At 45.9% G+C, this 23,906-nt stretch overlaps 1 protein-coding gene across 1 annotated transcript in view; it reads left to right on the forward strand.

Annotated features, from left to right (window-relative positions):
- The window catches only part of LOC134965392 (CMP-N-acetylneuraminate-beta-galactosamide-alpha-2,3-sialyltransferase 4-like), an 83,401-nt gene that overhangs the window by 47,545 nt on the left and 11,950 nt on the right, over positions 1–23,906 (forward strand). The window contains exons 8-10 of the mRNA XM_063941854.1: positions 7,077–7,266; positions 12,286–12,423; positions 15,577–15,720. Of these exons, the coding sequence (XP_063797924.1) occupies positions 7,077–7,266; positions 12,286–12,423; positions 15,577–15,720 (472 nt within the window). The remainder of the gene's footprint in view (positions 1–7,076; positions 7,267–12,285; positions 12,424–15,576; positions 15,721–23,906) is intronic.

Consider the following 23,906-nt stretch of genomic DNA (forward strand, 5'->3'; position numbering starts at 1 on the left):
CCGATCCTGGTTGCAGAAATATGGGGAAAAAATGGACAGGGGTTCCCCCATATTTAAGCAACCAGCATCGGGCTCTGCGCCTGGTCCTGGTTCCAAAAATACGGGGGACAAAAAGCGTAGGGGTCCCCCGTAGTTTTAAAACCAGCACCGGGCTCCACTAGCTGGACAGATAATTCCACAGCCGGGGGTCACTTTTATACAGTGCCTTGCGGCCGTGGCATCAAATATCCAACTAGTCACCCCTGGCCGGGGTACCCTGGGGGAGTGGGGACCCCTTCAATCAAGGGGTCCCCCCCCCCCAGCCACCCAAGGGCCAGGGGTGAAGCCCGAGGCTGTCCCCCCCATCCAATGGGCTGCGGATGGGGGGCTGATAGCCTTTGTGGATAGTTATGAATATTGTTTTTAGTAGCAGTACTACAAGTCCCAGCAAGCCTCCCCCTGCAAGCTGGTACTTGGAGAACCACAAGTACCAGCATGCGGCGGAAAAACTTGGCCGCTGGTACCTGTAGAACTACTACTTAAAAAATACCCCAAAAATGACAGGACACACACACCTTGAAAGTAAAGTTTTAATACATCCATCCACACAAACATATACACATACTTACCTTATGTTCACACGCAGGTCGGTCCTCTTGTCCAGTAGAATCCATGGGGTACCTGTTGAAAAAATTATACTCACAAAATCCAGTGTAGATCGGTCCTCTTCAAATCCATTTGTAATCCACGTACTTGAGAAAATAAAAAAACGGAGTCCCGACCACGAACTGAAAGGGGCCCCATGTTTTCACATGGGACCCCATTCCCCGAATGCAAGAAACCCACTCTGACTTCTGTCTAAGTGGGTTTCTTCAGCCAATCAGGGAGCACCACGTTGTAGCACCCTCCTGATCGGCTGTGTGCTCCTGTACTGTATGACAGGCGGCACACGGCAGTGTTACAATGTAGCGCCTATGCGCTCCATTGTAACCAATGGTGGGAACTTTCTGCTCAGCGGTTGACCGAAAGTGACCTCACCGCTGAGCAGAAAGTTCCCACCATTGGTTACAATGGAGCGCATAGGCGCTACATTGTAACACTGCCGTGTGCCGCCTGTCATACAGTACAGGAGCACACAGCCGATCAGGAGGGTGCTACAACGTGGCGCTCCCTGATTGGCTGAAGAAACCCACTTAGACAGAAGTCAGAGTGGGTTTCTGGCATTCGGGGAAAGGGGTCCCATGTGAAAACATGGGGCCCCTTTCAGTTCGTGGTCGGGACTCCGTTTTTTTATTTTCTCAAGTACGTGGATTACAAATGGATTTGAAGAGGACCGATCTACACTGGATTTTGTGAGTATAATTTTTTCAACAGGTACCCCATGGATTCTACTGGACAAGAGGACCGACCTGCGTGTGAACATAAGGTAAGTATGTGTATATGTTTGTGTGGATGGATGTATTAAAACTTTACTTTCAAGGTGTGTGTGTGTCTTGTCATTTTTGGGGTATTTTTTTAGTAGTAGTTCTACAGGTACCAGCGGCCAAGTTTTTCCGCCGCATGCTGGTACTTGTGGTTCTCCAAGTACCAGCTTGCGGGGGAGGCTTGCTGGGACTTGTAGTACTGCTACTAAAAACAATATTCATAACTATCAACAAAGGCTGTCAGCCCCCCATCCGCAGCCCATTGGATGGGGGGGACAGCCTCGGGCTTCACCCCTGGCCCTTGGGTGGCTGGGGGGGGGGACCCCTTGATTGAAGGGGTTCCCACTCCCCCAGGGTACCCCGGCCAGGGGTGACTAGTTGGATATTTGATGCCACGGCCGAAGGGCACGGTATAAAAGTGACCCCCGGCTGTGGCATTATCTGTCCAGCTAGTGGAGCCCGGTGCTGGTTTTAAAAATACGGGGGACCCCTACGCTTTTTGTCCCCCGTATTTTTGGAACCAGGACCAGGTGCAGAGCCCGATGCTGGTTGCTTAAATATGGGGGAACCCCTGTCCATTTTTTTCCCATATTTCTGCAACCAGGATCGGCTCAAAGAGCCCGAGGCTGGTTTGCCTTAGGAGGGGGGACCCCACGCAATTTTTTTTTAACATTTAAACTTTATTTATTTTTTAAACAAAGTGCACAATGAAGCCCAGCACGGATCTCTCAGATCCGGCCGAGATTCATTGTATTAAAGTCGGCAGTGTTTTACAAGTCACTCACGTAAAACACTGCCTAAAAAAACGAATGACATCGACATCGGAAAACCCGAAAATGCAGAATACGGCAGCTTAGTAAATTAGTCGTAATCAATTCAAAAAGTTGCATATTTACACTTTCGATGTCATTCGTGATTGAACTTTGACCTCAAACGGGAAAACACGAATCTTAGTAAATTTACCCCATGGTGTGATACTTACAACCCCTGGTACATTTTTCCCACTGTCCTGGTGCCTCCCTCATCTGCCTTCCCCTACATCTCTCCATCTCACTCTCTGCCCTTGACTTTGCCACTTACTTCACATCCAAAATCAACTCCATACGTCAGGACATCACATCCCAATAAAGCATCAGCAACCAGCCACCTACTTTCCCCTACCACCCCTCCCTATCCATCCTACCACATCTGACATATTTCACCCATGTATCTGGTGTGGAAGGTATGGCCCCCATCTATTCCTCCCCTACACCTCACCACATGACCCTTTCCCCTCCCACCTCTTCTGCTACCTCTCTCCTTCTGCCTTTTCTGCCTTCCTCAATTTCTTCCTCACATCAGGCACTTTCCTCTCTGCCTTCAAGCATGCACTCGTCTCCCCTATTCTTAAAAAACTTACCCTTGATCAAAACACCCTCTCTGACTACCGACCCATCTCTCTCCTCCCTTTTGCCTCCAAACTCCTTGAGCATATTGTTTACAACCGCCTTACAGCCTTTCTTACCTCCCACTCACTGCTTGACCCTTTCCAGTCTGGCTTTCATACCCTCCACCCCACTGAAACTGCCCTCATGAAAGTCTGCAATGACCTCCCTGCTGTGAAATGCAAGGGACACAACTCTCTGCTGGTTTTGACAATGTGGACCACCATTTCCCTCAGCAAATCCTTCGCTCTCTTGGTCTGCATGATGTTGCCCTCTCCTGGCTGTCCTCCTACTTTGCTTACTGTTCCTTCTCTGTCTCCCCTTATGACTGAATGCCCCCCACACACACACACTTCCACTAACAGTACAGTAGGTGTCACCCAAGGATCTGTTCTTGGTCCTCTCCTTTTCTCTCTCTTTAGTTGAGCTCATTAGCTCTTTCAACTACAATATCATCGTTATGCTGATGATTCTCAAATCTACCTTTCCTCCCTAACCTCTCCCCTGCTCTCCTCACTCATATCTCCAACTATCTCTCTGCTATCTCTGATTGGATGTCCCAGAATTTTTCTTTTAAACTTAACATGTCTAAGACAGAGCTGATCAGCTTCCCTCCCTCCTGCACAACCTCACCTCACACTATTTTGTTATCTATTGATGGCACTACTATCTCCTCTAGCTCCCTACATTCAGCAACTCTCACAAACCTGCCATTCTCAACTCAAATATGTTTCCAGGATCAGACCCTTTCTCACCCAGGATGCTAGGAAGACCCTTATCCACTCACCGGTCATCTCCATACTGAACTTTTGTAATCTCCTCCTATGTGGCATCCCTGACAAATGCCTCTCTCCACGCCAATCTAACCTCAATGCTGCAGCCTGTCTCATCTTCCTCACCAAATGAACCCCCTCCCCCTTTTAAAAACCTTTCACTGGTTCACCTTCACTTTCAGAAACTAATTCAAGCTTCTCGCACTCACTTACAAAGCCCTCATCCACTCTTCCATTTTCATCTCTGACCTTATCTCCCTGTACACTCCTACTAGTCCTCTTCGCTAAACTAATGCATGCCTCCTTTCCTGTGCACTGATTACTTCCTCCCATTCCCACCTCTAAGATTTTTCACATGCTGCTCCTTATGTCTGGAATTCTGTACCTCTACCTGGCAGACTCTCCACACAACGTCAAACAGGGTCTCTAGACCCACTTCTTCACCAAGTCCAGCCAACTCTCATCCTAACTCTCTGTTCCACGCTCACTGTCCACCCCATCTGTGTCACCCCTGTCTGTCTGCCCCTACCATTTAGAATCTAAGCTCTTATGAGCAAGGCCCTCTTCCCTCATGTGCCTATCCTACTTAAGCCATCTTCTCTTCCATACTCCTTTTGATGGCAGCAGATACCTTGGTTCTCTGCCACCCTAATACTTATTTCAGTGTTGTCTGCTGATGCAGCCACGTTTATATACCCTGTACATGTTCTATATTGTCTTAAACTGTAAGTCACTTTTTTGTCTTATTTTACTTGTTTCCATACTCTGTAACTGGGCGCTGCGGATCCCTTGTGGTGCCATATAAATAAAGGATAATAATAATAGTTGTAGAAGGTATGTTAATGTTTTTTATGGTGTTATGTTGTGGATGTTACTGTCAATATATTAAGAGGAGTAAAAAGCTCATGAGTGTTAATAAAAGAGGAGTTGATAATTGAAGCAAAGTAGAAAGGGGCAGATGTATTAAGCCTGGAGATGGCATAAAGAAGTGATAAACCAGTGATAAGTGGAAGGTGATAAACGCACCAGCCAATCAGTGTCAGGAATCGGCGTTCAGCTGCGTCTCACTTACCAGCGCGCTGGTGTGCAGGCCTCCGGAGGACATGGCCCCAGTTGCGGCTACATGGATGCGCTGACCGTGAGCGTCATCTCCCGTGTCGCTGAGTACCCCTGAGTCTGGTCTTGTGTGTGTGTTCCGCTGTGTGCCGGCATCCGGCCTGTATGGACGCTGCCATGACATCTGCACTCAGCTGATCCAGGCATCCAATCTAGTGCTGTGTTTCCAGCTAGAGTTCAGTGACCAATCACTGCAGAGCAAGGGGTATAAGTTCCAGTCCGTGGCTCACTCACATCGCCTCGGACAACGAGTCACATACCGTGTGCCTAGTTCTCCTGGTTCCTGTGTTCCTGTTTCCAGCGTTCCCCCGTGGTTATCTTCATTGTTCCAGTTACCATTTCTACAGCTCTCCTGTTACTCCGGACTCCAGCCACATCCAGCCACAAACTCATCAGCAGTAAGAGACTCTCCTCAGGTGTTCATTTCATTACCTTACCTGTGCACTTCATTATCAGCATACCATCTGTGCATCTCAGCAGTTATACCAACTTATTGCTTAGAGACTGTCTCCTGCTCAAGCCTAGTGTGGCTATATGGACTTGTGCATATAGAGACTGTGTGTTTCTCAGATATACCGGAGTTCTGCTTTTCCAACAGTTATCCGTTTATCTTATCTTGTGTTATACAGAGACTGTGTGCTTTCAGGTACTATTGGAGTTCTGTTAATATCACCTGCATTCAAAATCAAATTGCTTTATATTTTACTGCAAGAGACTTTCAGTTGTTTGGATTCAGTTATTCATCATTGTTTTCTACATTGCCGGTTTTCAGTTTATTCAGTGTTATACCATCTGCTCTGTTCTAATAAACATCAGCGCATATGCGCAGGACTTTTATATTGCCTCAGCGGTTTGTACATCGCACCAACACTGACCCACTAGTGCCCCCGCCGGGGACAGACAAAACCAGAGACCTGACAATCAGATCTTAATTTAAATATTGGAGCTGATCGGCTGGTGCATTTATCACCTTGCACTTATCACAGGTTTATTACTTCCTTATGCCTTTTACAGGTTAATACATCTGCCCCAAAGAGGGGTGTGTTGCAGGGAAAGTGAATGATGTTATAGATCTTGAGAAAATATCATGGAGTGAGATGAAAAAAAGCAATTTGTGGTACATGGTGTGTTTGAAATAAAACTAAAGTCATTTAGATTTAGACTGTAATGGAGTTGCAATTGTTAATGTTCAAATACCAGTTTACTGATGTTGTTCCACTTATTTTCAGACACGTAGTGTTATTAACACTCTGTGTATTTGAACTCATTTGACCCTAGACTGCATCTAAAGAAATACTATGGCTTATTAACACATGCTGAGTAAGGCAAATGTTTAGCTAATGAAAGTTGATAAATTACACTGTGATTCACTATGTAAGCACCAGTCCAGTATGTCTTCATAAACTGTACCTCACTGACCAAAATTTCAAGCACAGGTATTTACAGTTTCAAGCAAATCATGATATTGCAAATGTTTTCTAAACATAAATTGGTTGCATAGTGATCACAGAGTGAGGATTGCAGGATATATATAAGAAGATACATTTGTTGTTGCAAAGAAGTTTATCTGCAGTTGTATTAGCTGTTAAATGTTTCACTTTCAGTTTTTGTCCAGTTTAAGTACAGGGTAAGTTCATTATAATTATCAAATTGTAATCATGACACTTAGAATCTTCACACTTTGAATTCTTCACACTGGCTACATAATCCTATGACTTATTCATCCTCTTATCCCCTAATAAGTATAGCTGCAAACATGTGTCATGTGTATTCACTGATTGAGACCCACCTCAATGCCTAAAATCCACTAGGTAGGTGAGCAATAAAATCTAAAACAAACAAATGGTGAGAGGGGTAAATACCAAAAAAAAAATCCTAACAAAAATCAGGCTTAAGGCTTTTTACAAAAAATAATTGCTAATTACTTAAAGTACGCAGTTATGTTATTCAAAGCTGTGTTATTGAGACATATGCGTTAGTGTATGTTGGGAGCAGTAGTTACACATAACCTGTAGGTGAGAAGAAGGAGTTACATCACGGTCTTTGAAAGGTTTGCATAGGGCTGATAAGAAGTCCCGCGGGCCATTATAGTTATCAAATTGTAATTGTCACACTTAGAATCTTCACACTTTGAATTCTTTACAATGTCTATATCAGCCTACTGCTTATTCAGACTCCTATCCCCTAATACTATAAGCTCTTGTGAAAATGTACTTTGTGGAACCTCTGTGCAGACTGCTGTGGCCATAGAAATATATCCTATTGGCCACCACTGGTTTTCATTGTCATTGAGTGTTTTATAATTTACATATTTGCTTACATGGTTTTGATTTGCTTTGCTCTAACGATTCTCTTACCAGGTTGAACAAGGCCCCAGTCCACAAGTACGAGAAGGACGTTGGCAGTAAGACCACCATGCGCTTCTTCTACCCAGAATCTGCTCATTTTGACGTCCAATTGGATAACAATCCAGACACTTTATTGGTTCTGGTGCCATTCAAACCCCTAGACATCCAATGGATCCAGATTATGTTTAATGATGAAAAGAGGGTGTGTTGTGCAATTTCATTATCATTAAATTATGTTGTTCTCACTTCCTATTACGGAAGCTGTGATCATCCTCTCGTGATTGTAAAAGGTCCACTTCATAGTAGCCTGGTGGGCTGGCAAGGACTGGTGAATGTGAGACTTAGTTTCAGGTGAGCCATATATGCCAGCCAGTGTGACAGTTTGGCATCCTGATTGTGATGTTAGTGTATTAGAATGCTTAATATTTGTAGACACTCCCTTACTAACATGTGTAAGCCTGAATCTTCAGTGAAGGTCCCTGGGACCAGGGGGATGCTGGGAAGTGGGTGGTCCAGTGTGTGTGTGCCTGGAGTTGGTGAGGGAACAAACAGCACAGCAGTGAGCTCACATGTCTCTGTGTCCTGATGACTGTATTTACAAACATATGAACAAAACATGGTGTCAGAAGAAGTTTAACTTGGACTGCTAGTGCTCTCAGAGTGTGAAAGAATCTTGCAGAAGTCTGTAAGGCTGTGATAATTAGTGTCTGCAAAGCCTGCCGTGTGCTCCTATCTGCAAACAGTGAGTAACCATGGATAAACTAGCTCCTCCAACTGGCATGCTGATGTCTGGTAACTTGTCTGAAAACTGGAAAAGATTTAAGCAAAGGTTTAATATATATCTTGCTGCATGTGGAGCTGATTCAGAGGCTGACAAAACTAAGGCATCAGTTTTCCTCCATGTGATAGGAGAGGATGTCCTGGACATTTATAATAGTTTTCAGTTTGCTGAGGGGCAGAATATGGTGCTATCTTCTATAATGCAAAAGTTTGAAGATTACTTTGTGCCAAGGAAAAATGTGACATATGAAAGATATAAGTTTTTCACATGTGATCAGAAGTCTGTAGATGGATTTGATCAGTATGTTACAGAGCTGCAATCACTCAGTAAAACCTGTGAGTTTGGTGATTTAAAGGATTCACTGATTAGAGATCATATTGTCTGTGGAATACCTGATAATGGACTCAGAGAGAGACTGCTGAGAGAGCAAGACCTAACACTAGAAAAGGCAGTGACTATGTGTAGATCTGCAGAAATAACTAGATTTCAAGCCAAAAAGTTACACAAGGAAGTTGATGCTGCTGTCCATGTAGTGCAGAACACAGAGCCAAGCAAACCTCCATTCTCAATAATGAAGCAGTCTAAGCCACAGTCTAACAAGGAAATGTGTAGTAGATGTGGAAATGCTCACAATCCTAAAATGTGCCCTGCTTATGGTAAAACCTGCATGAAATGTGGTAGACTTAATCACTTTGTCAAATGCTGTAAAATTAAAAGTAAAACAACCAAAGTGCATGCTGTTAAACAAACAGATGAATTCTTCGTGGATTGCATTGAACTTTGCAGTGCAGATAAGAAAGAATGGATTGTCCCTTTAACTGTGAATGAGATTGTCATTCCCTTTAAGCTTGATACTGGCGCGCAGGTGAATTTAATATCATTTCAAGACTATAAGACTTTTAGAGTAAAACCTAAAATTCATCCAGACAAAGTGAAAGTAACAGGGTACACTGGGGAGGAAATTCCTATGAAAGGTACATGCTTAGTGACACTGAAATATAAGGGACAACAGTTTAAAACATTTCTACTGATTGTGGATAAAAATGTGCAACCGATTCTAGGATTAAGTTCCTGTGAGAAACTAAGCTTGCTAAAGTTTTTATGGTGACATCACAAGTAGAAGATGACTGCAAATTGATGTTTACAGAATACAGAGACTTGTTTGAAGGTCTAGGTTGTTTGCCTGGAGAGCATAAAATAAATATAGACACGCAAGTTTCTTCAGTGATACACCCCTGTAGAAAAGTGCCGTTTGCGCTGAGAGAAAAACTGAAACAAGAGTTAAATCGCATGGAAGCCTTGGGTGTGATACAGAAAGTTGATGAGCCTACTGAATGGGTAAGCTCCTTAGTAATTGTTGAAAAGAAAAATGGACAATGCAGAATATGTCTAGACCCCAGAGATTTAAACAAAGCTATTAAACGAGAACATTTCAAACTACCAACCAGAGATGAAATCTTGTCGCAATTTGCGGGAGCAAAATGGTTCAGTAAATTGGATGCATCTTCAGGGTTCTGGCAAATGAAGCTAGATGAGGCCAGCTCAAAGCTTTGTACATTTAATACACCAGAAGGTCGATACAGAGTTCTTAGACTACCATATGGAATTTTGTCTGCTCCAGAAGTATATCACAAAAAGATACACATGATTTTTGAACATATTCCAGGTGTTGAAACAATGATGGATGACATTATTGTCTCGGGATCTACAAAGGAAGAACATGATTCTAGATTGAGACAAGTAATGGAACTTCTCAAGAAAGTGAATCTAAAGCTAAACAAGGACAAATGTGAATTTGGCGTGAATACACTTACCTTTATGGGCGACGTGGTCTCAGAACAAGGTGTACAACCAGACCCAAGGAAAATATCAGCCATAGTGAACATGGAACGTCCTAACAACAAAGACGACATCAGAAGATTCCTAGGAATGATTACTTACTTAGGAAAGTTTATTTCTCAACTCTGAATGAACAGCCTCTCTTAGATGGTTGTTGGACAAAGATAACGAGTGGATGTGGTCACATGAACAAGAAGAAAGTTGGCAAAACTTGAAACAGATCATTACAGAGCAACCAGTGCTAAAATTCTTTGATCCTGCGAAAAGAATAAGAATTTCAGCAGATGCTTCGCAATTTGGCCTAGGCTCAGTGCTGTTACAAGAACATGAGGATACATGGCAACCAGTAATCTATGAATCAAGAGCACTGACAAGTGCTGAAACAAGGTATGCTCAGATAGAAAAATAACTTCTAATGATCACATATGCATGTGAGCGATTTCATCAGTTTGTGTATGGTCAAACATTTACAGTGGAAACTGACCACAAGCCATTGGTAGCTATCATGACTAAATCATTACATGACTGTCCCATGAGAATTCAATGAATGCTTATCAGACTACAGAAATATGATGTACACTTGCTGTACTGTCCCGGCAAATACATGTACATTGCTGATACACTTTCTCGTGCTGTGGACAAAAGTGAAGGTTCCAAAAGTCTGATGGATGAAGAGATAGAAGCCTATGTTAATTTGATCGTAGCTTCTCTACCAGTGTCTCTTGCAAGACAAGAACAGATTAGGAAAGAAACTGGCGCAGATTTGTTTAATTGTAATGGGAAAACGTACATTGTCATGACTGATTATTACTCTAACTACCCTGAGGTGAAGACACTACATACAACTACTAGTAAAGCCGTAATAAATTGCATGAAGTCAATCTTTGCAAGGCATGGTGTTCCTATGGAAGTGTTCACTGACAATGGTCCTCAGTTTTACAGTGCTGAATTTAGACAATTTGCTGATGAGTGGGAATTTGTCCATACTACGTCAAGTCCCCACTATCCACGCTCAAATGGGTTGGTGAAAAGTTCAGTAAAAACTGTAAAGAGTCTCATGAAAAAAGCTCAAGAAGGTAAAGAAGATTTCTGCAAAAGTCTTTTAATCTACCGCAGTGCACCTTTACAGAATGGACTTTCTCCTGCACAAATGCTGATGGGAAGGAGGATTAGAGCAAATCTCCCGATACATGATGAACTGCTTAATACACATAACTCTGCGTTGGTCAGACTGAGTAAAGAACATCAACAGGCGAAACGGAAACTGTTCCATGACAGGCGAGCAAAAAGCTTATCTGATCTAAAATCGGGTGACCAAGTCCGTCTCAGAGATCATGAGAAAGGTATTTGGGTGCAGAAAGGTATTGTGCAAGCACAAGTAGCACCAAGATCTTATACTATACGTACAGAGCGTGGAACGGAAGTAAGAAGAAATCGGGTGGATTTAAAATCTCAACCTAACCATAATGAAGACAACATGACTGAAGAATACCCTTCATCTGACATGTATGATGACCCTGAAAACGGTGAACAAACCACGATTCCAGAAAGGTCCAATATGGTCGATGAAACGCAGACTGTGTATGAAAGACCCAAAAGGGAAATACGCAAACCTGAGAGACTCATTGAAACGTGTTAGATGATGTTCTTAATATGACGTTGTTAATTGTTGCATTGAAGCGTACAGGGCTTATCTTTAAAGAAAAGAGGATGTGATGTTAGTGTATTAGAATGCTTAATATTTGTAGACACTCCCTTACTAACATGTGTAAGCCTGAATCTTCAGTGATGGTCCCTGGGACCAGGGGAATGCTGGGAAGTGGGTGGTCCAGTGTGTGTGTGCCTGGAGTTGGTGAGGGAATAAACAGCAACATATGAACAAAACACCGATCTCTGGCAGTACACGTGACATACATGTACTGTATATGGCACAGTTAGTGCAATTGGCCCATTGGCCAACCACATTTATCTGTCCCACCAAAATCTGTTAGATCCCAAGGTTGCAGTATTGCAGGTGTCTAAGTGGTTACATGATGTTGTTGCTTGTACTACTTTCCTCCAAATACTCACCCACCCACGGGGAAGTAAGCCTGGGTACACATTAGATAATATCTCATCTAATATTGCGGATCAGAGCAATATATCATCCATATTGTCTAATCTGTATGGAAGATGGTATGCTTCCATAAGACAATCCCTGGGTCGTCCCATCGGGCATGATGGAAGCCCAATGGGATGTCCCAGGGAACGATGGCATACACTGGAATGTGGTCGATGACTGATATACGGCACGGTCGCATGCTATATCGTTCAGGGTGTATGGGTGGCCGATGTATCATTACATTGTTTGGCTATTCCACTTCTCCACAAACCTTTTTGTGAAGTAATTTTTGCTCTAATTTCCCCTGGACTTACCTCCCTCTAGTTTCAGTGCAGGGAGGTAGGTTCAGAGGAAATTTGAGGAACAAATGACTTCACAGAAAGACAAGTGGAACAGCCTCTCATCAGAGATATTGTAGTAACCAATCATTAGAGGATTTCCTAATTTTTTTATTTCATGTCACCCACTATGAACTTAATAATGCTTCTTTGTCATTTCAGGTCCGTAAAGGTTTTTTTAAAATGCCCCCTATAATATGGGATGCGGATCCTCAGAATACACGCATCCTGAACCCTTACTACATGGAAGTGACTGCTATGAATATTCTACGTCCTTTGCTCTCCAAAAAGAAGAATGTGGTAAGAGGTGTGCAGGTTATTGGACAAGCTGCTTGGCGTGGTGTCGTATAGCAGCGGGTACTGTATCATTTATGAAAAGTAAAACCTTGCCGCAGGTAGCAAAATCCGCTTTGACCCTGCTGACTTGGTTTTTGCAAATGTACTTCAACACATACATTTGCAATAGAGCAGCAGCTTGCAAGAGAGGCGCTAGGTTGCCTGTAGGGCAGAGTTATTCAAATAAAGAGGTGCATTGGGCACATTATTCTGAGGGACCATTGCTGTATGGAGGCCAATTTAACTTGACAAAGACCTTGAATTCTGCACCAACTCTGAGCTGACGGTCTCTTGCTCTTATACTGAATGGCAGCGGTCCTGTGACTCCGTTCTTTGGCGAAGACTTGCGTTTCCAAAACACAAATGTGTTTAAACTAAATCTATGGGCTCTGGACCAGATTCAGATGTACGCAATGCCGATATTTATTGGGTTGAGAGATTACTGACCAACCAGGCATGTGCCACAATTGCAATGCGCACGCAACAAGGTACCTTAGCTAGCGATGCCGCTTGCCTTGAGTATCTCTTCACACAGTGACTGACATTTAGGGATTGTTTAGGTGGCAAAAGCGCAGGAGGCTCAAGACCATTTTCGGAGTATGTCTCAGCCTACAACTGCGATCCGGTACACAGAAAACAAGGCGCCAGTGTCTCAGTTCCCGCAGCTATCCTGTACAACCATAGGGTAAATCAGACGGTCGATTATTTGATGTGTACAGGAAAAGTGCAGTGAACATTGTCGCACACACATAGGACACACAAACACAAGTAACTTGGCACTAATAATTCAATAATAATAATAATAATAATAATCAAATATCAATTATAACTATGTAAATACTTGTAAATTAAGAATCAAAGGAAAAATGCGCTTGTGGTTGCACACAAGAACACCTTTAGAACAGGTGTAATACAAAGAATTGGCTGGATACCTCTGCACGGGAAGCAGTTATCTTCCTGACGAACTGGATCCTGGCGGACACAATCCCGGCATCCAAATGCCGATGCCAAACGGGATGCCAGCGTCAAATTACCAACAGCCGGCATCCCGATCGTCCTGACAGTGGGACGCGCTGTCGTCCTGCTGCACGCAGGGGAGGGGATTTGGTAGGTTTAGGAAGCAGAAGGGGGGTTAGGCTTAGGGATTTGGGAGGGAGTGTTAGGGTTAGGCACATAGAAGTGGAGGTTAGGGTTAGGCACCAAGCAGGGAGGGTTAGGTTTAGGCACCACCGAGGAGGGTTAGGGTTAGGCACCACCGGGGAGGGTTAGGTTTAGGCACCACCGAGGAGGGTTAGGGTTAGGCACCACCGGGGAGGGTTAGGGTTAGGCACCAACAAGGGAGGGTTAGGGTTATACACCACCGGGGAGGGTTAGGGTTAGGCACCAACAAGGGTGGGTTAGGTTTAGGCAGCGGGGAAGGGAGGGTTAGGGTTAGGCACCAAGCAGGGAGGGTTAGGGTTAGGCACCACTGAGGAGGGTTAGAGTTAGGCACCAACAAGGGAGGGTTAGGGTTAGGCATCAAGCAGTCAGGGTTAGGGTTAAGCACCACCAGGGAGGGTTACAGTTAGGCACCAACAAGGGAGGGTTACAGTTAGGCACCACCGGGGAGGGTTAGGGTTAGGCACCAACAAGGGAGGGTTAGGGTTAGGCATCAAGCGGGGAGGGTTAGGGTTAGGCACCACCGGGGAGGGTTAGGGTTTGGCATCAACAAGGGAGGGTTAGGGTTAGGCACCAAGCAGGGGGGGTTAGAGTTAGGCACCAAGCAGGGAGGGTTAGGGTTAGTCACCACCGGGGAGGGTTACGGTTAGGCACCAACAAGGGAGGGTTAGAGTTAGGCACCACCGGGGAGGGTTAGAGTTAGGCACCACCGGGGAGGGTTAGGGTTAGGCACCAACAAGGGAGGGATAGGGTTAGGCACCACCGGGGAGGGTTAGGCATCAACAAGGGAGGGTTAGAGTTAGGCACCAACAAGGGAGGGTTAGGGTTAGGCACCAAGCAGGGAGGGTTAGGGTTAGGCACCAAGCAGGGAGGGTTAGGGTTAGGCACCAACAAGAGAGGGTTAGGGTTAGGCACCACCGGGGAGGGTTAGGCATCAACAAGGGAGGGTTAGAGTAAGGCCCCAACAAGGGAGGGTTAGGGTTAGGCACCAACAAGGGAGGGTTAGGGTTAGGCACCAAGCAGGGAGGGTTAGGGTTAGGCACCAACAAGGGAGGGTTAGGGTTAGGCACCAAGCAGGGAGGGTTAGGGTTAGGCACCACCGGGGAGGGTGAGGGTTAGGCACCAAGCAGGGAGGGTTATGGTTAGGCACCACCGGGGAGGGTTAGGGTTAGGCACCAAGCGGGGAGGGTTAGGGTTAGGCACCCACAAGGGAGGGTTAGGGTTAAGCACTAAGCAGGGAGGGTTAGGGTTAGGCACCAACCAGAGAGGGTTAGGGTTAGGCACCACCCGGGAGGGTTAGGGAAAAGGTGGGGGTTAGGGGGCTAAATGAGGGGCTGCGGGGATTCTGATGGACGGGATGCCGCTGTCGGTATACTGACCGCCGGCATCCCGCCCATCGGTAAGTCATACTGAACCCCTCTGCGGTAATAATACAAGAGAAGGATGGTATGGTAGAAATCACACACCATTATAAATTACCTAAAAAAGTTTTTTTTGTTTTTTTTTGGAAGTATATTGACCAGTCAACCAAAATGATAATACATGTAAAACACATATCTCATTTCCATATACAATAGTGCACATTCACAATTAAAACATTTGCCTGAAATGATCCTGCAAAAACATCAAAGGTTTGGCTTCATCAGCTGGTTCTAGGAGGTGGATCTATAACATCGAGGTGCAGCAGATGATGAAGGGATTATTGTGACCGTGTGCTCCAGCTGCGGAGTAGAACAGATAAGGGGGTAGATTTACTACAGCATCCAAAACAGATGGTATTGCCCATAGCAACCAATTAGATTCTATCATTTTCTAGAATGCAATAAATTATATATAGAATCTGATTGGTTGCTATTGGCAACACCATCTACTTGTCTGTTTTAGAAGCCTTAGTAAATCTACCCGGAGATCTCTATTATTACTATTACAGTAAGTGTTGTGTGGAACCTCTCATTTCAGAAGCCGACTACGGGAATGCTAGCCATCACCTTTGCCCTCCACTTCTGTGACCAGGTTCACATTGCAGGGTTTGGGTACCCGGCGCTCAGCAATAAGACGCAGCTCGTTCACTACTACGAGGAGGTGACCATGAAATCCATGGCTGTAAGTGGAATCTAACTTCCGTTGTGACAGTATGAGTTTTAATTGCGGTAAATAAAAATATTTTTGACAAGGCCACACATCACACATTGATAGTAACATCCCAAACCAGCTGCTCCTGTGTCAGACTGTTCCGAGATTTATTACATGGCGGAAATACTGCCCTTTTGCCTGATTTTGATGTTTTCAGTATTCCTGCGGATGCGGCTGCTTGCAAAATGATGCTACCGCTGCAGGAGGTGTCTGAAGGAAAGAGAGACCTCTAACCGCCATTGCAGATCCTATACCTGTGTCCAAAGATATAAGTCTTGATCATCATCGCAACCATCGGACAGATGCCGGAGACTACTGCACCGTGCAGAGGAGTGGGCCCACCCAAAGGTGCACACGGGCCCCCTCCTCTGTTGAAACGCCCCTGGTATAATGGATAGCATTACCAGGGCAGCCAACGGGGGGGGACTGTGGGGACTGGTGTCCCGGGCCCTTACAGAGAGGGAGTCCCACCCCTGGCTCTTACCACCAATACCTGTGCGCATCAGCTCTGTGTGAACAGTTCCAGTAGGTCCGCACCGCTCCACCTTTATGTAACATCACAATGTATGACATCACATAGGGGTGGAGCAGTGTGGCAGAATTTTTTTTGGGGGGTAGGGAGGGGCCCTGTCTATTTTGTCAGTCCCAGGCCCTATCATTTCTCATGGCAGCCCTGAGCATTACTGCCTCACAGCACTGAGGTCATGGGTTTGATTCCCACCCTGGAGACTGTATATTCTCCCCATACTTCCGTGGGTTTCCTCCAGGTACTCCGGTTTCCTCCCGCAATCCCAAAAAATACTGGTAGGTCAATTGGCTCCCAACAAAAAGTAACTCTGGTGTGTAAGTGCAGTAGCGGCTCTTGCCACGGGCAAGGAAGATTTTTGCCCGGGGCGCCGCTGTCCCTAGGGCGCCGCCGCCGTGACAAGAGCCGCTACTAACTGGGGTGGTGGCGGAGGAAACAAGACGCGCAGTGAGGTAGCGTCTAGTTTCCCTTCGTGGAGAGGACCTCTCCCAGCTACTGGTGCCTGCCGTGCGATGCGCCTGACGTCATTGCACACCGCACGGCATCGTGGGAGCAGCCGGAGACGGAGGCAGCAGCAGTCGGCAAGCAGGAGCGGGGCTGGTGAGTATTTTTTATTTTTGGTAAGCGGCGCCACTAGGGGCACTGCTACTGGTGGGCACAGTAATGGGGTAAAACTAATGGGGGCACAACTACTGTGGTGAAAAACTAATGGGGGCACAACTACTGAGGGCGCAGTAGTGGGGACAAAACTAATGGAGGCACAACTACTGGGAGCACAGCTGCAGGGGACACCACAGCTACTGGGGGCACAACTCTTCAGGGGGCAAAACGGTGACCACGCCCCTTTCCTATGAAGCGACGCCCCTATTTTTGCTGGTGCGCACTAACCCTATTTGACCTGTCGGGGGAGGGGGGGGGGGCAAAGGAAACTTTCGCCCTGGGTGCCGCAAGGGCTAGAACAGGCTGTGTGTGTGTGTGTGTGTGTGTGTGTGTGTGTGTGTGTGTGTGTGTGTGTGTGTGTGTGTGTGTGTGTGTACATGGGCTGACTCACTGGGGCAAGTAAGCGGTTCTTATCTGCCGTCTAATTCTATGTTGCTATGGCAGACCAGACACTATTCCTGTTTTTCGGTTTCTGGGTATTAGTTGTGTTTGTGTGCATGCGCAATACTGTGCAAAAGTTTTAGGCAGGTGTGGAAAAAATGCTGCAAAGTAAGAATGCTTTCAAAAATAAAAGTGTTAATAGTTTATTTTTATGAACGATCAAAATGCAAAGTGAATGAACAGAAATCTAAATCAAATTAATAGCTTCCTTCAAAACAGCATCAATTCTTCTAGGTACACTTGCACAACAGACATATATAGTTTGGCAGATGCTCAATTAGCTTAGTGATATCATTCAGGTGCTTGATAGGGAGGGGTATTTCTAAGCAAGAAAAAAAGGCATTTTGTTTCCCCCAGCACACTGAATGATAACAGTAACTAGATGTAAATTCCACATAATAATAGAATTCAGAGATCTTCGAGATCTGTTGTGAGAGGCAGAAAGGTTCCTGCATTAGGAGGAAATGCAGGCCCTGACATGCCATATGGAGCATTATGGGGTTACTCCAAGGTAGGTAGCTCTTAGCTTAGATATATTTAAGTAAGGAGCCATTATCATGTGGCTCCTTGCTGGTTAATTATAGACCCAGATTGGGGTAATGGAGGTGTGAGGTGTGGTGCCTCTGGACTGGCTGAGCTGGATGGCTCAAGTGTGGCATATCTTTACTTTCTATTAACACTTTTCACACACTAATTTCTTTAACACTATCTCTCCATTTTAATTACATTTCATTTTTGTATCACCTTCTTCATAGCTTCGGCTTCCTAACATTAATTTATTAACACTATCGTTTTTTCACTGGTGTGCTACCATGGGCTTTCTGGCTTATGCTGGTGTTTTGGGGTGCCACACCCTGCACCTAGATATAGCGCTAGGGACCCCAAATATACAGAGACGCCTTGATGCGGCTTTGGGGCTTAACCACACATTTGCGCAAATATATGTAACGAAGATCTCTGAATTCTATTACTATGTGGAATTTACATCTAGTTACTGTTATCATTCAGTGTGCAGGGGGAAACAAAATGCCTTTTTTTCATGCTTCAATGTTGCCTGTAGACACTCATTACTGTACCGCTTTCCAGCCCTTCGGCGAACAAACTGCCTTCTGTTACAGCAAATATTTCAAATTTTGGCTGAGATGTAATGAAGTCCTAGTCCGGTGGCCGCACGGGATGACGGCCGGACTCAGACTTTTTGTAAAAGGGAAATCATTAACAAGGCATGGTTTAGCCTTGTACAAGATTGCCCCTTTAAAAAAAAAATCTGCGTTCGTCCTTCATTACATCTCGCTCTTTGACTCATCAGTCCAGATCACCTGCTGCCATTGTTCTGCACCCCAATTCCAATGTTTTCATGCATAGCTGCAGTGGCGGAACCAGCGAGCGGTGGGCCCATGTGCGACAAAATGGCTTGTCCCCCCCCCCCGTTACACATAACGACAGACAGCATCCCCTTTTTACACATAGCAGCAGACAGCGTACACTTGTTACACATTACGGCAGACAGTGTGTCCTTGTTACACATAGCGGCAGACAGTGTGTCCTTGTTACACATTGCGGCAGGCAGATTCCCCCTTTTTACACATTGCGGCAGGCAGATTCCCCCTTTTTACACATTGCGGCAAGCAGATTCCCCCTTTTTACACATTGCGGCAGACAGTGTGTCCTTGTTACACATAGCGGCAGACAGATTCCCCCTTTTTACACATTGCGGCAAGCAGATTCCCCCTTTTTACACATTGCGGCAGGCAGATTCCCCCTTTTTACACACAGCGGCAGGCAGATTCCCCCTTTTTACACATTGCGGCAGGCAGATTCCCCCTTTTTACACATAGCGGCAGGCAGATTCCCCCTTTTTACACATTGCGGCAGGCAGATTCCCCATTTATAAACACATAGCGGCAGGCAGATTCCCCCTTTTTACACATTGCGGCAGGCAGATTCCCCATTTTTACACATAGCGGCAGGCAGATTCCCCATTTTTACACATTGCGGCAGGCAGATTCCCCCTTTTTACACATTGTGGCAAGCAGATTCCCCCTTTTTACACATTGCGACAGGCAGATTCCCCCTTTTTACACATTGCGGCAGGCAGATTCCCCATTTTTACACATAGCGGCAGGCAGATTCCCCATTTTTACACATTGCGGCAGGCAGATTCCCCCTTTTTACACATTGTGGCAAGCAGATTCCCCCTTTTTACACATTGCGACAGGCAGATTCCCCCTTTTTACACATAGCGGCAGGCAGATTCCCCCTTTTTACTAGAGATGAGCGCCGGAAATTTTTCGGGTTTTGTGTTTTGGTTTTGGGTTCGGTTCCGCGGCCGTGTTTTGGGTTCGACCGCGTTTTGGCAAAACCTCACCGAATTTTTTTTGTCGGATTCGGGTGTGTTTTGGATTCGGGTGTTTTTTTCAAAAAACCCTAAAAAACAGCTTAAATCATAGAATTTGGGGGTAATTTTGATCCCAAAGTATTATTAACCTCAAAAAACATAATTTACACTCATTTTCAGCCTATTCTGAACACATCACACCTCACAATATTATTTTTAGTCCTAAAATTTGCACCGAGGTCGCTGTGTGAGTAAGATAAGCGACCCTAGTGGCCGACACAAACACCGGGCCCATCTAGGAGTGGCACTGCAGTGTCACGCAGGATGTCCCTTCCAAAAAACCCTCCCCAAACAGCACATGACGCAAAGAAAAAAAGAGGCGCAATGAGGTAGCTGACTGTGTGAGTAAGATTAGCGACCCTAGTGGCCGACACAAACACCGGGCACATCTAGGAGTGGCACTGCAGTGTCACGCAGGATGTCCCTTCCAAAAAACCCTCCCCAAACAGCACATGACGCAAAGAAAAAAAGAGGCGCAATGAGGTAGCTGTGTGAGTAAGATTAGCGACCCTAGTGGCCGACACAAACACCGGGCCCATCTAGGAGTGGCACTGCAGTGTCACGCAGGATGTCCCTTCCAAAAAACCCTCCCCAATCAGCACATGATGCAAAGAAAAAGAAAAGAAAAAAGAGGTGCAAGATGGAATTATCCTTGGGCCCTCCCACCCACCCTTATGTTGTATAAACAAAACAGGACATGCACACTTTAACCAACCCATCATTTCAGTGACAGGGTCTGCCACACGACTGTGACTGATATGACGGGTTGGTTTGGACCCCCCCCCAAAAAAGAAGCAATTAATCTCTCCTTGCACAAACTGGCTCTACAGAGGCAAGATGTCCACCTCATCTTCACCCTCCGATATATCACCGTGTACATCCCCCTCCTCACAGATTATCAATTCGTCCCCACTGGAATCCACCATCTCAGCTCCCTGTGTACTTTGTGGAGGCAATTGCTGCTGGTCAATGTCTCCGCGGAGGAATTGATTATAATTCATTTTAATGAACATCATCTTCTCCACATTTTCTGGATGTAACCTCGTACGCCGATTGCTGACAAGGTGAGCGGCGGCACTAAACACTCTTTCGGAGTACACACTTGTGGGAGGGCAACTTAGGTAGAATAAAGCCAGTTTGTGCAAGGGCCTCCAAATTGCCTCTTTTTCCTGCCAGTATAAGTACGGACTGTGTGACGTGCCTACTTGGATGCGGTCACTCATATAATCCTCCACCATTCTATCAATGTTGAGAGAATCATATGCAGTGACAGTAGACGACATGTCCGTAATCGTTGTCAGGTCCTTCAGTCCGGACCAGATGTCAGCATCAGCAGTCGCTCCAGACTGCCCTGCATCACCGCCAGCGGGTGGGCTCGGAATTCTGAGCCTTTTCCTCGCACCCCCAGTTGCGGGAGAATGTGAAGGAGGAGATGTTGACAGGTCGCGTTCCGCTTGACTTGACAATTTTGTCACCAGCAGGTCTTTCAACCCCAGCAGACCTGTGTCTGCCGGAAAGAGAGATCCAAGGTAGGCTTTAAATCTAGGATCGAGCACGGTGGCCAAAATGTAGTGCTCTGATTTCAACAGATTGACCACCCGTGAATCCTTGTTAAGCGAATTAAGGGCTGCATCCACAAGTCCCACATGCCTAGCGGAATCGCTCCGTGTTAGCTCCTTCTTCAATGCCTCCAGCTTCTTCTGCAAAAGCCTGATGAGGGGAATGACCTGACTCAGGCTGGCAGTGTCTGAACTGACTTCACGTGTGGCAAGTTCAAAGGGCATCAGAACCTTGCACAACGTTGAAATCATTCTCCACTGCACTTGAGACAGGTGCATTCCATCTCCTATATCGTGCTCAATTGTATAGGCTTGAATGGCCTTTTGCTGCTCCTCCAACCTCTGAAGCATATAGAGGGTTGAATTCCACCTCGTTACCACTTCTTGCTTCAGATGATGGCAGGGCAGGTTCAGTAGTTTTTGGTGGTGCTCCAGTCTTCTGTACGTGGTGCCTGTACGCCGAAAGTGTCCCGCAATTTTTCTGGCCACCGACAGCATCTCTTGCACGCCCCTGTCGTTTTTTAAAAAATTCTGCACCACCAAATTCAAGGTATGTGCAAAACATGGGACGTGCTGGAATTTGCCCATATTTAATGCACACACAATATTGCTGGCATTGTCCGATGCCACAAATCCACAGGAGAGTCCAATTGGGGTAAGCCATTCCGCGATGATCTTCCTCAGTTGCCGTAAGAGGTTTTCAGCTGTGTGCGTATTCTGGAAAGCGGTGATACAAAGCGTAGCCTGCCTAGGAAAGAGTTGGCGTTTGCGAGATGCTGCTACTGGTGCCGCCGCTGCTGTTCTTGCGGCGGGAGTCCATACATCTACCCAGTGGGCTGTCACAGTCATATAGTCCTGACCCTGCCCTGCTCCACTTGTCCACATGTCCGTGGTTAAGTGGACATTGGGTACAACTGCATTTTTTAGGACACTGGTGAGTCTTTTTCTGACGTCCGTGTACATTCTCGGTATCGCCTGCCTAGAGAAGTGGAACCTAGATGGTATTTGGTAACGGGGGCACACTGCCTCAATAAATTGTCTAGTTCCCTGTGAACTAACGGCGGATACCGGACGCACGTCTAACACCAACATAGTTGTCAAGGACTCAGTTATCCGCTTTGCAGTAGGATGACTGCTGTGATATTTCATCTTCCTCGCAAAGGACTGTTGAACAGTCAATTGCTTACTGGAAGTAGTACAAGTGGGCTTACGACTTCCCCTCTGGGATGACCATCGACTCCCAGCGGCAACAACAGCAGCGCCAGCAGCAGTAGGCGTTACACGCAAGGATGCATCGGAGGAATCCCAGGCAGGAGAGGACTCGTCAGACTTGCCAGTGACATGGCCTGCAGGACTATTGGCATTCCTGGGGAAGGAGGAAATTGACACTGAGGGAGTTGGTGGGGTGGTTTGCGTGAGCTTGGTTACAAGAGGAAGGGATTTACTGGTCAGTGGACTGCTTCCGCTGTCACCCAAAGTTTTTGAACTTGTCACTGACTTATTATGAATGCGCTGCAGGTGACGTATAAGGGAGGATGTTCCGAGGTGGTTAACGTCCTTACCCCTACTTATTACAGCTTGACAAAGGGAACACACGGCTTGACACCTGTTGTCCGCATTTCTGGTGAAATACCTCCACACCGAAGAGCTGATTTTTTTGGTATTTTCACCTGGCATGTCAACGGCCATATTCCTCCCACGGACAACAGGTGTCTCCCCGGGTGCCTGACTTAAACAAACCACCTCACCATCAGAATCCTCCTGGTCAATTTCCTCCCCAGCGCCAGCAACACCCATATCCTCCTCATCCTGGTGTACTTCAACACTGACATCTTCAATCTGACTATCAGGAACTGGACTGCGGGTGCTCCTTCCAGCACTTGCAGGGGGCATGCAAATAGTGGAAGGCGCATGCTCTTCACGTCCAGTGTTGGGAAGGTCAGGCATCGCAAACGACACAATTGGACTCTCCTTGTGGATTTGGGATTTCAAAGAACGCACAGTTCTTTGCGGTGCTTTTGCCAGCTTGAGTCTTTTCAGTTTTCTAGCGAGAGGCTGAGTGCTTCCATCCTCATGTGAAGCTGAACCACTAGCCATGAACATAGGCCAGGGCCTCAGCCGTTCCTTGCCACTCCGTGTGGTAAATGGCATATTGGCAAGTTTACGCTTCTCCTCCGACAATTTTATTTTAGGTTTTGGAGTCCTTTTTTTTCTGATATTTGGTGTTTTGGATTTGACATGCTCTGTACTATGACATTGGGCATCGGCCTTGGCAGACGACGTTGCTGGCATTTCATCGTCTCGGCCATGACTAGTGGCAGCAGCTTCAGCACGAGGTGGAAGTGGATCTTGATCTTTCCCTAATTTTGGAACCTCAACTTTTTTGTTCTCCATATTTTATAGGCAGAACTAAAAGGCACCTCAGGTAAACAATGGAGATGGATGGATTGGATACTAGTATACAATTATGGACGGACTGCCACGGTTAGGTGGTATAAAAAAACCACGGTTAGGTGGTATATATTATAATAATAATACAATTATGGATGGACGGACTGCCTGCCGACTGCCG

This window comes from Pseudophryne corroboree, chromosome 10 (genome assembly GCF_028390025.1).
Source record: "Pseudophryne corroboree isolate aPseCor3 chromosome 10, aPseCor3.hap2, whole genome shotgun sequence".
NCBI lineage: Eukaryota > Metazoa > Chordata > Amphibia > Anura > Myobatrachidae > Pseudophryne > Pseudophryne corroboree.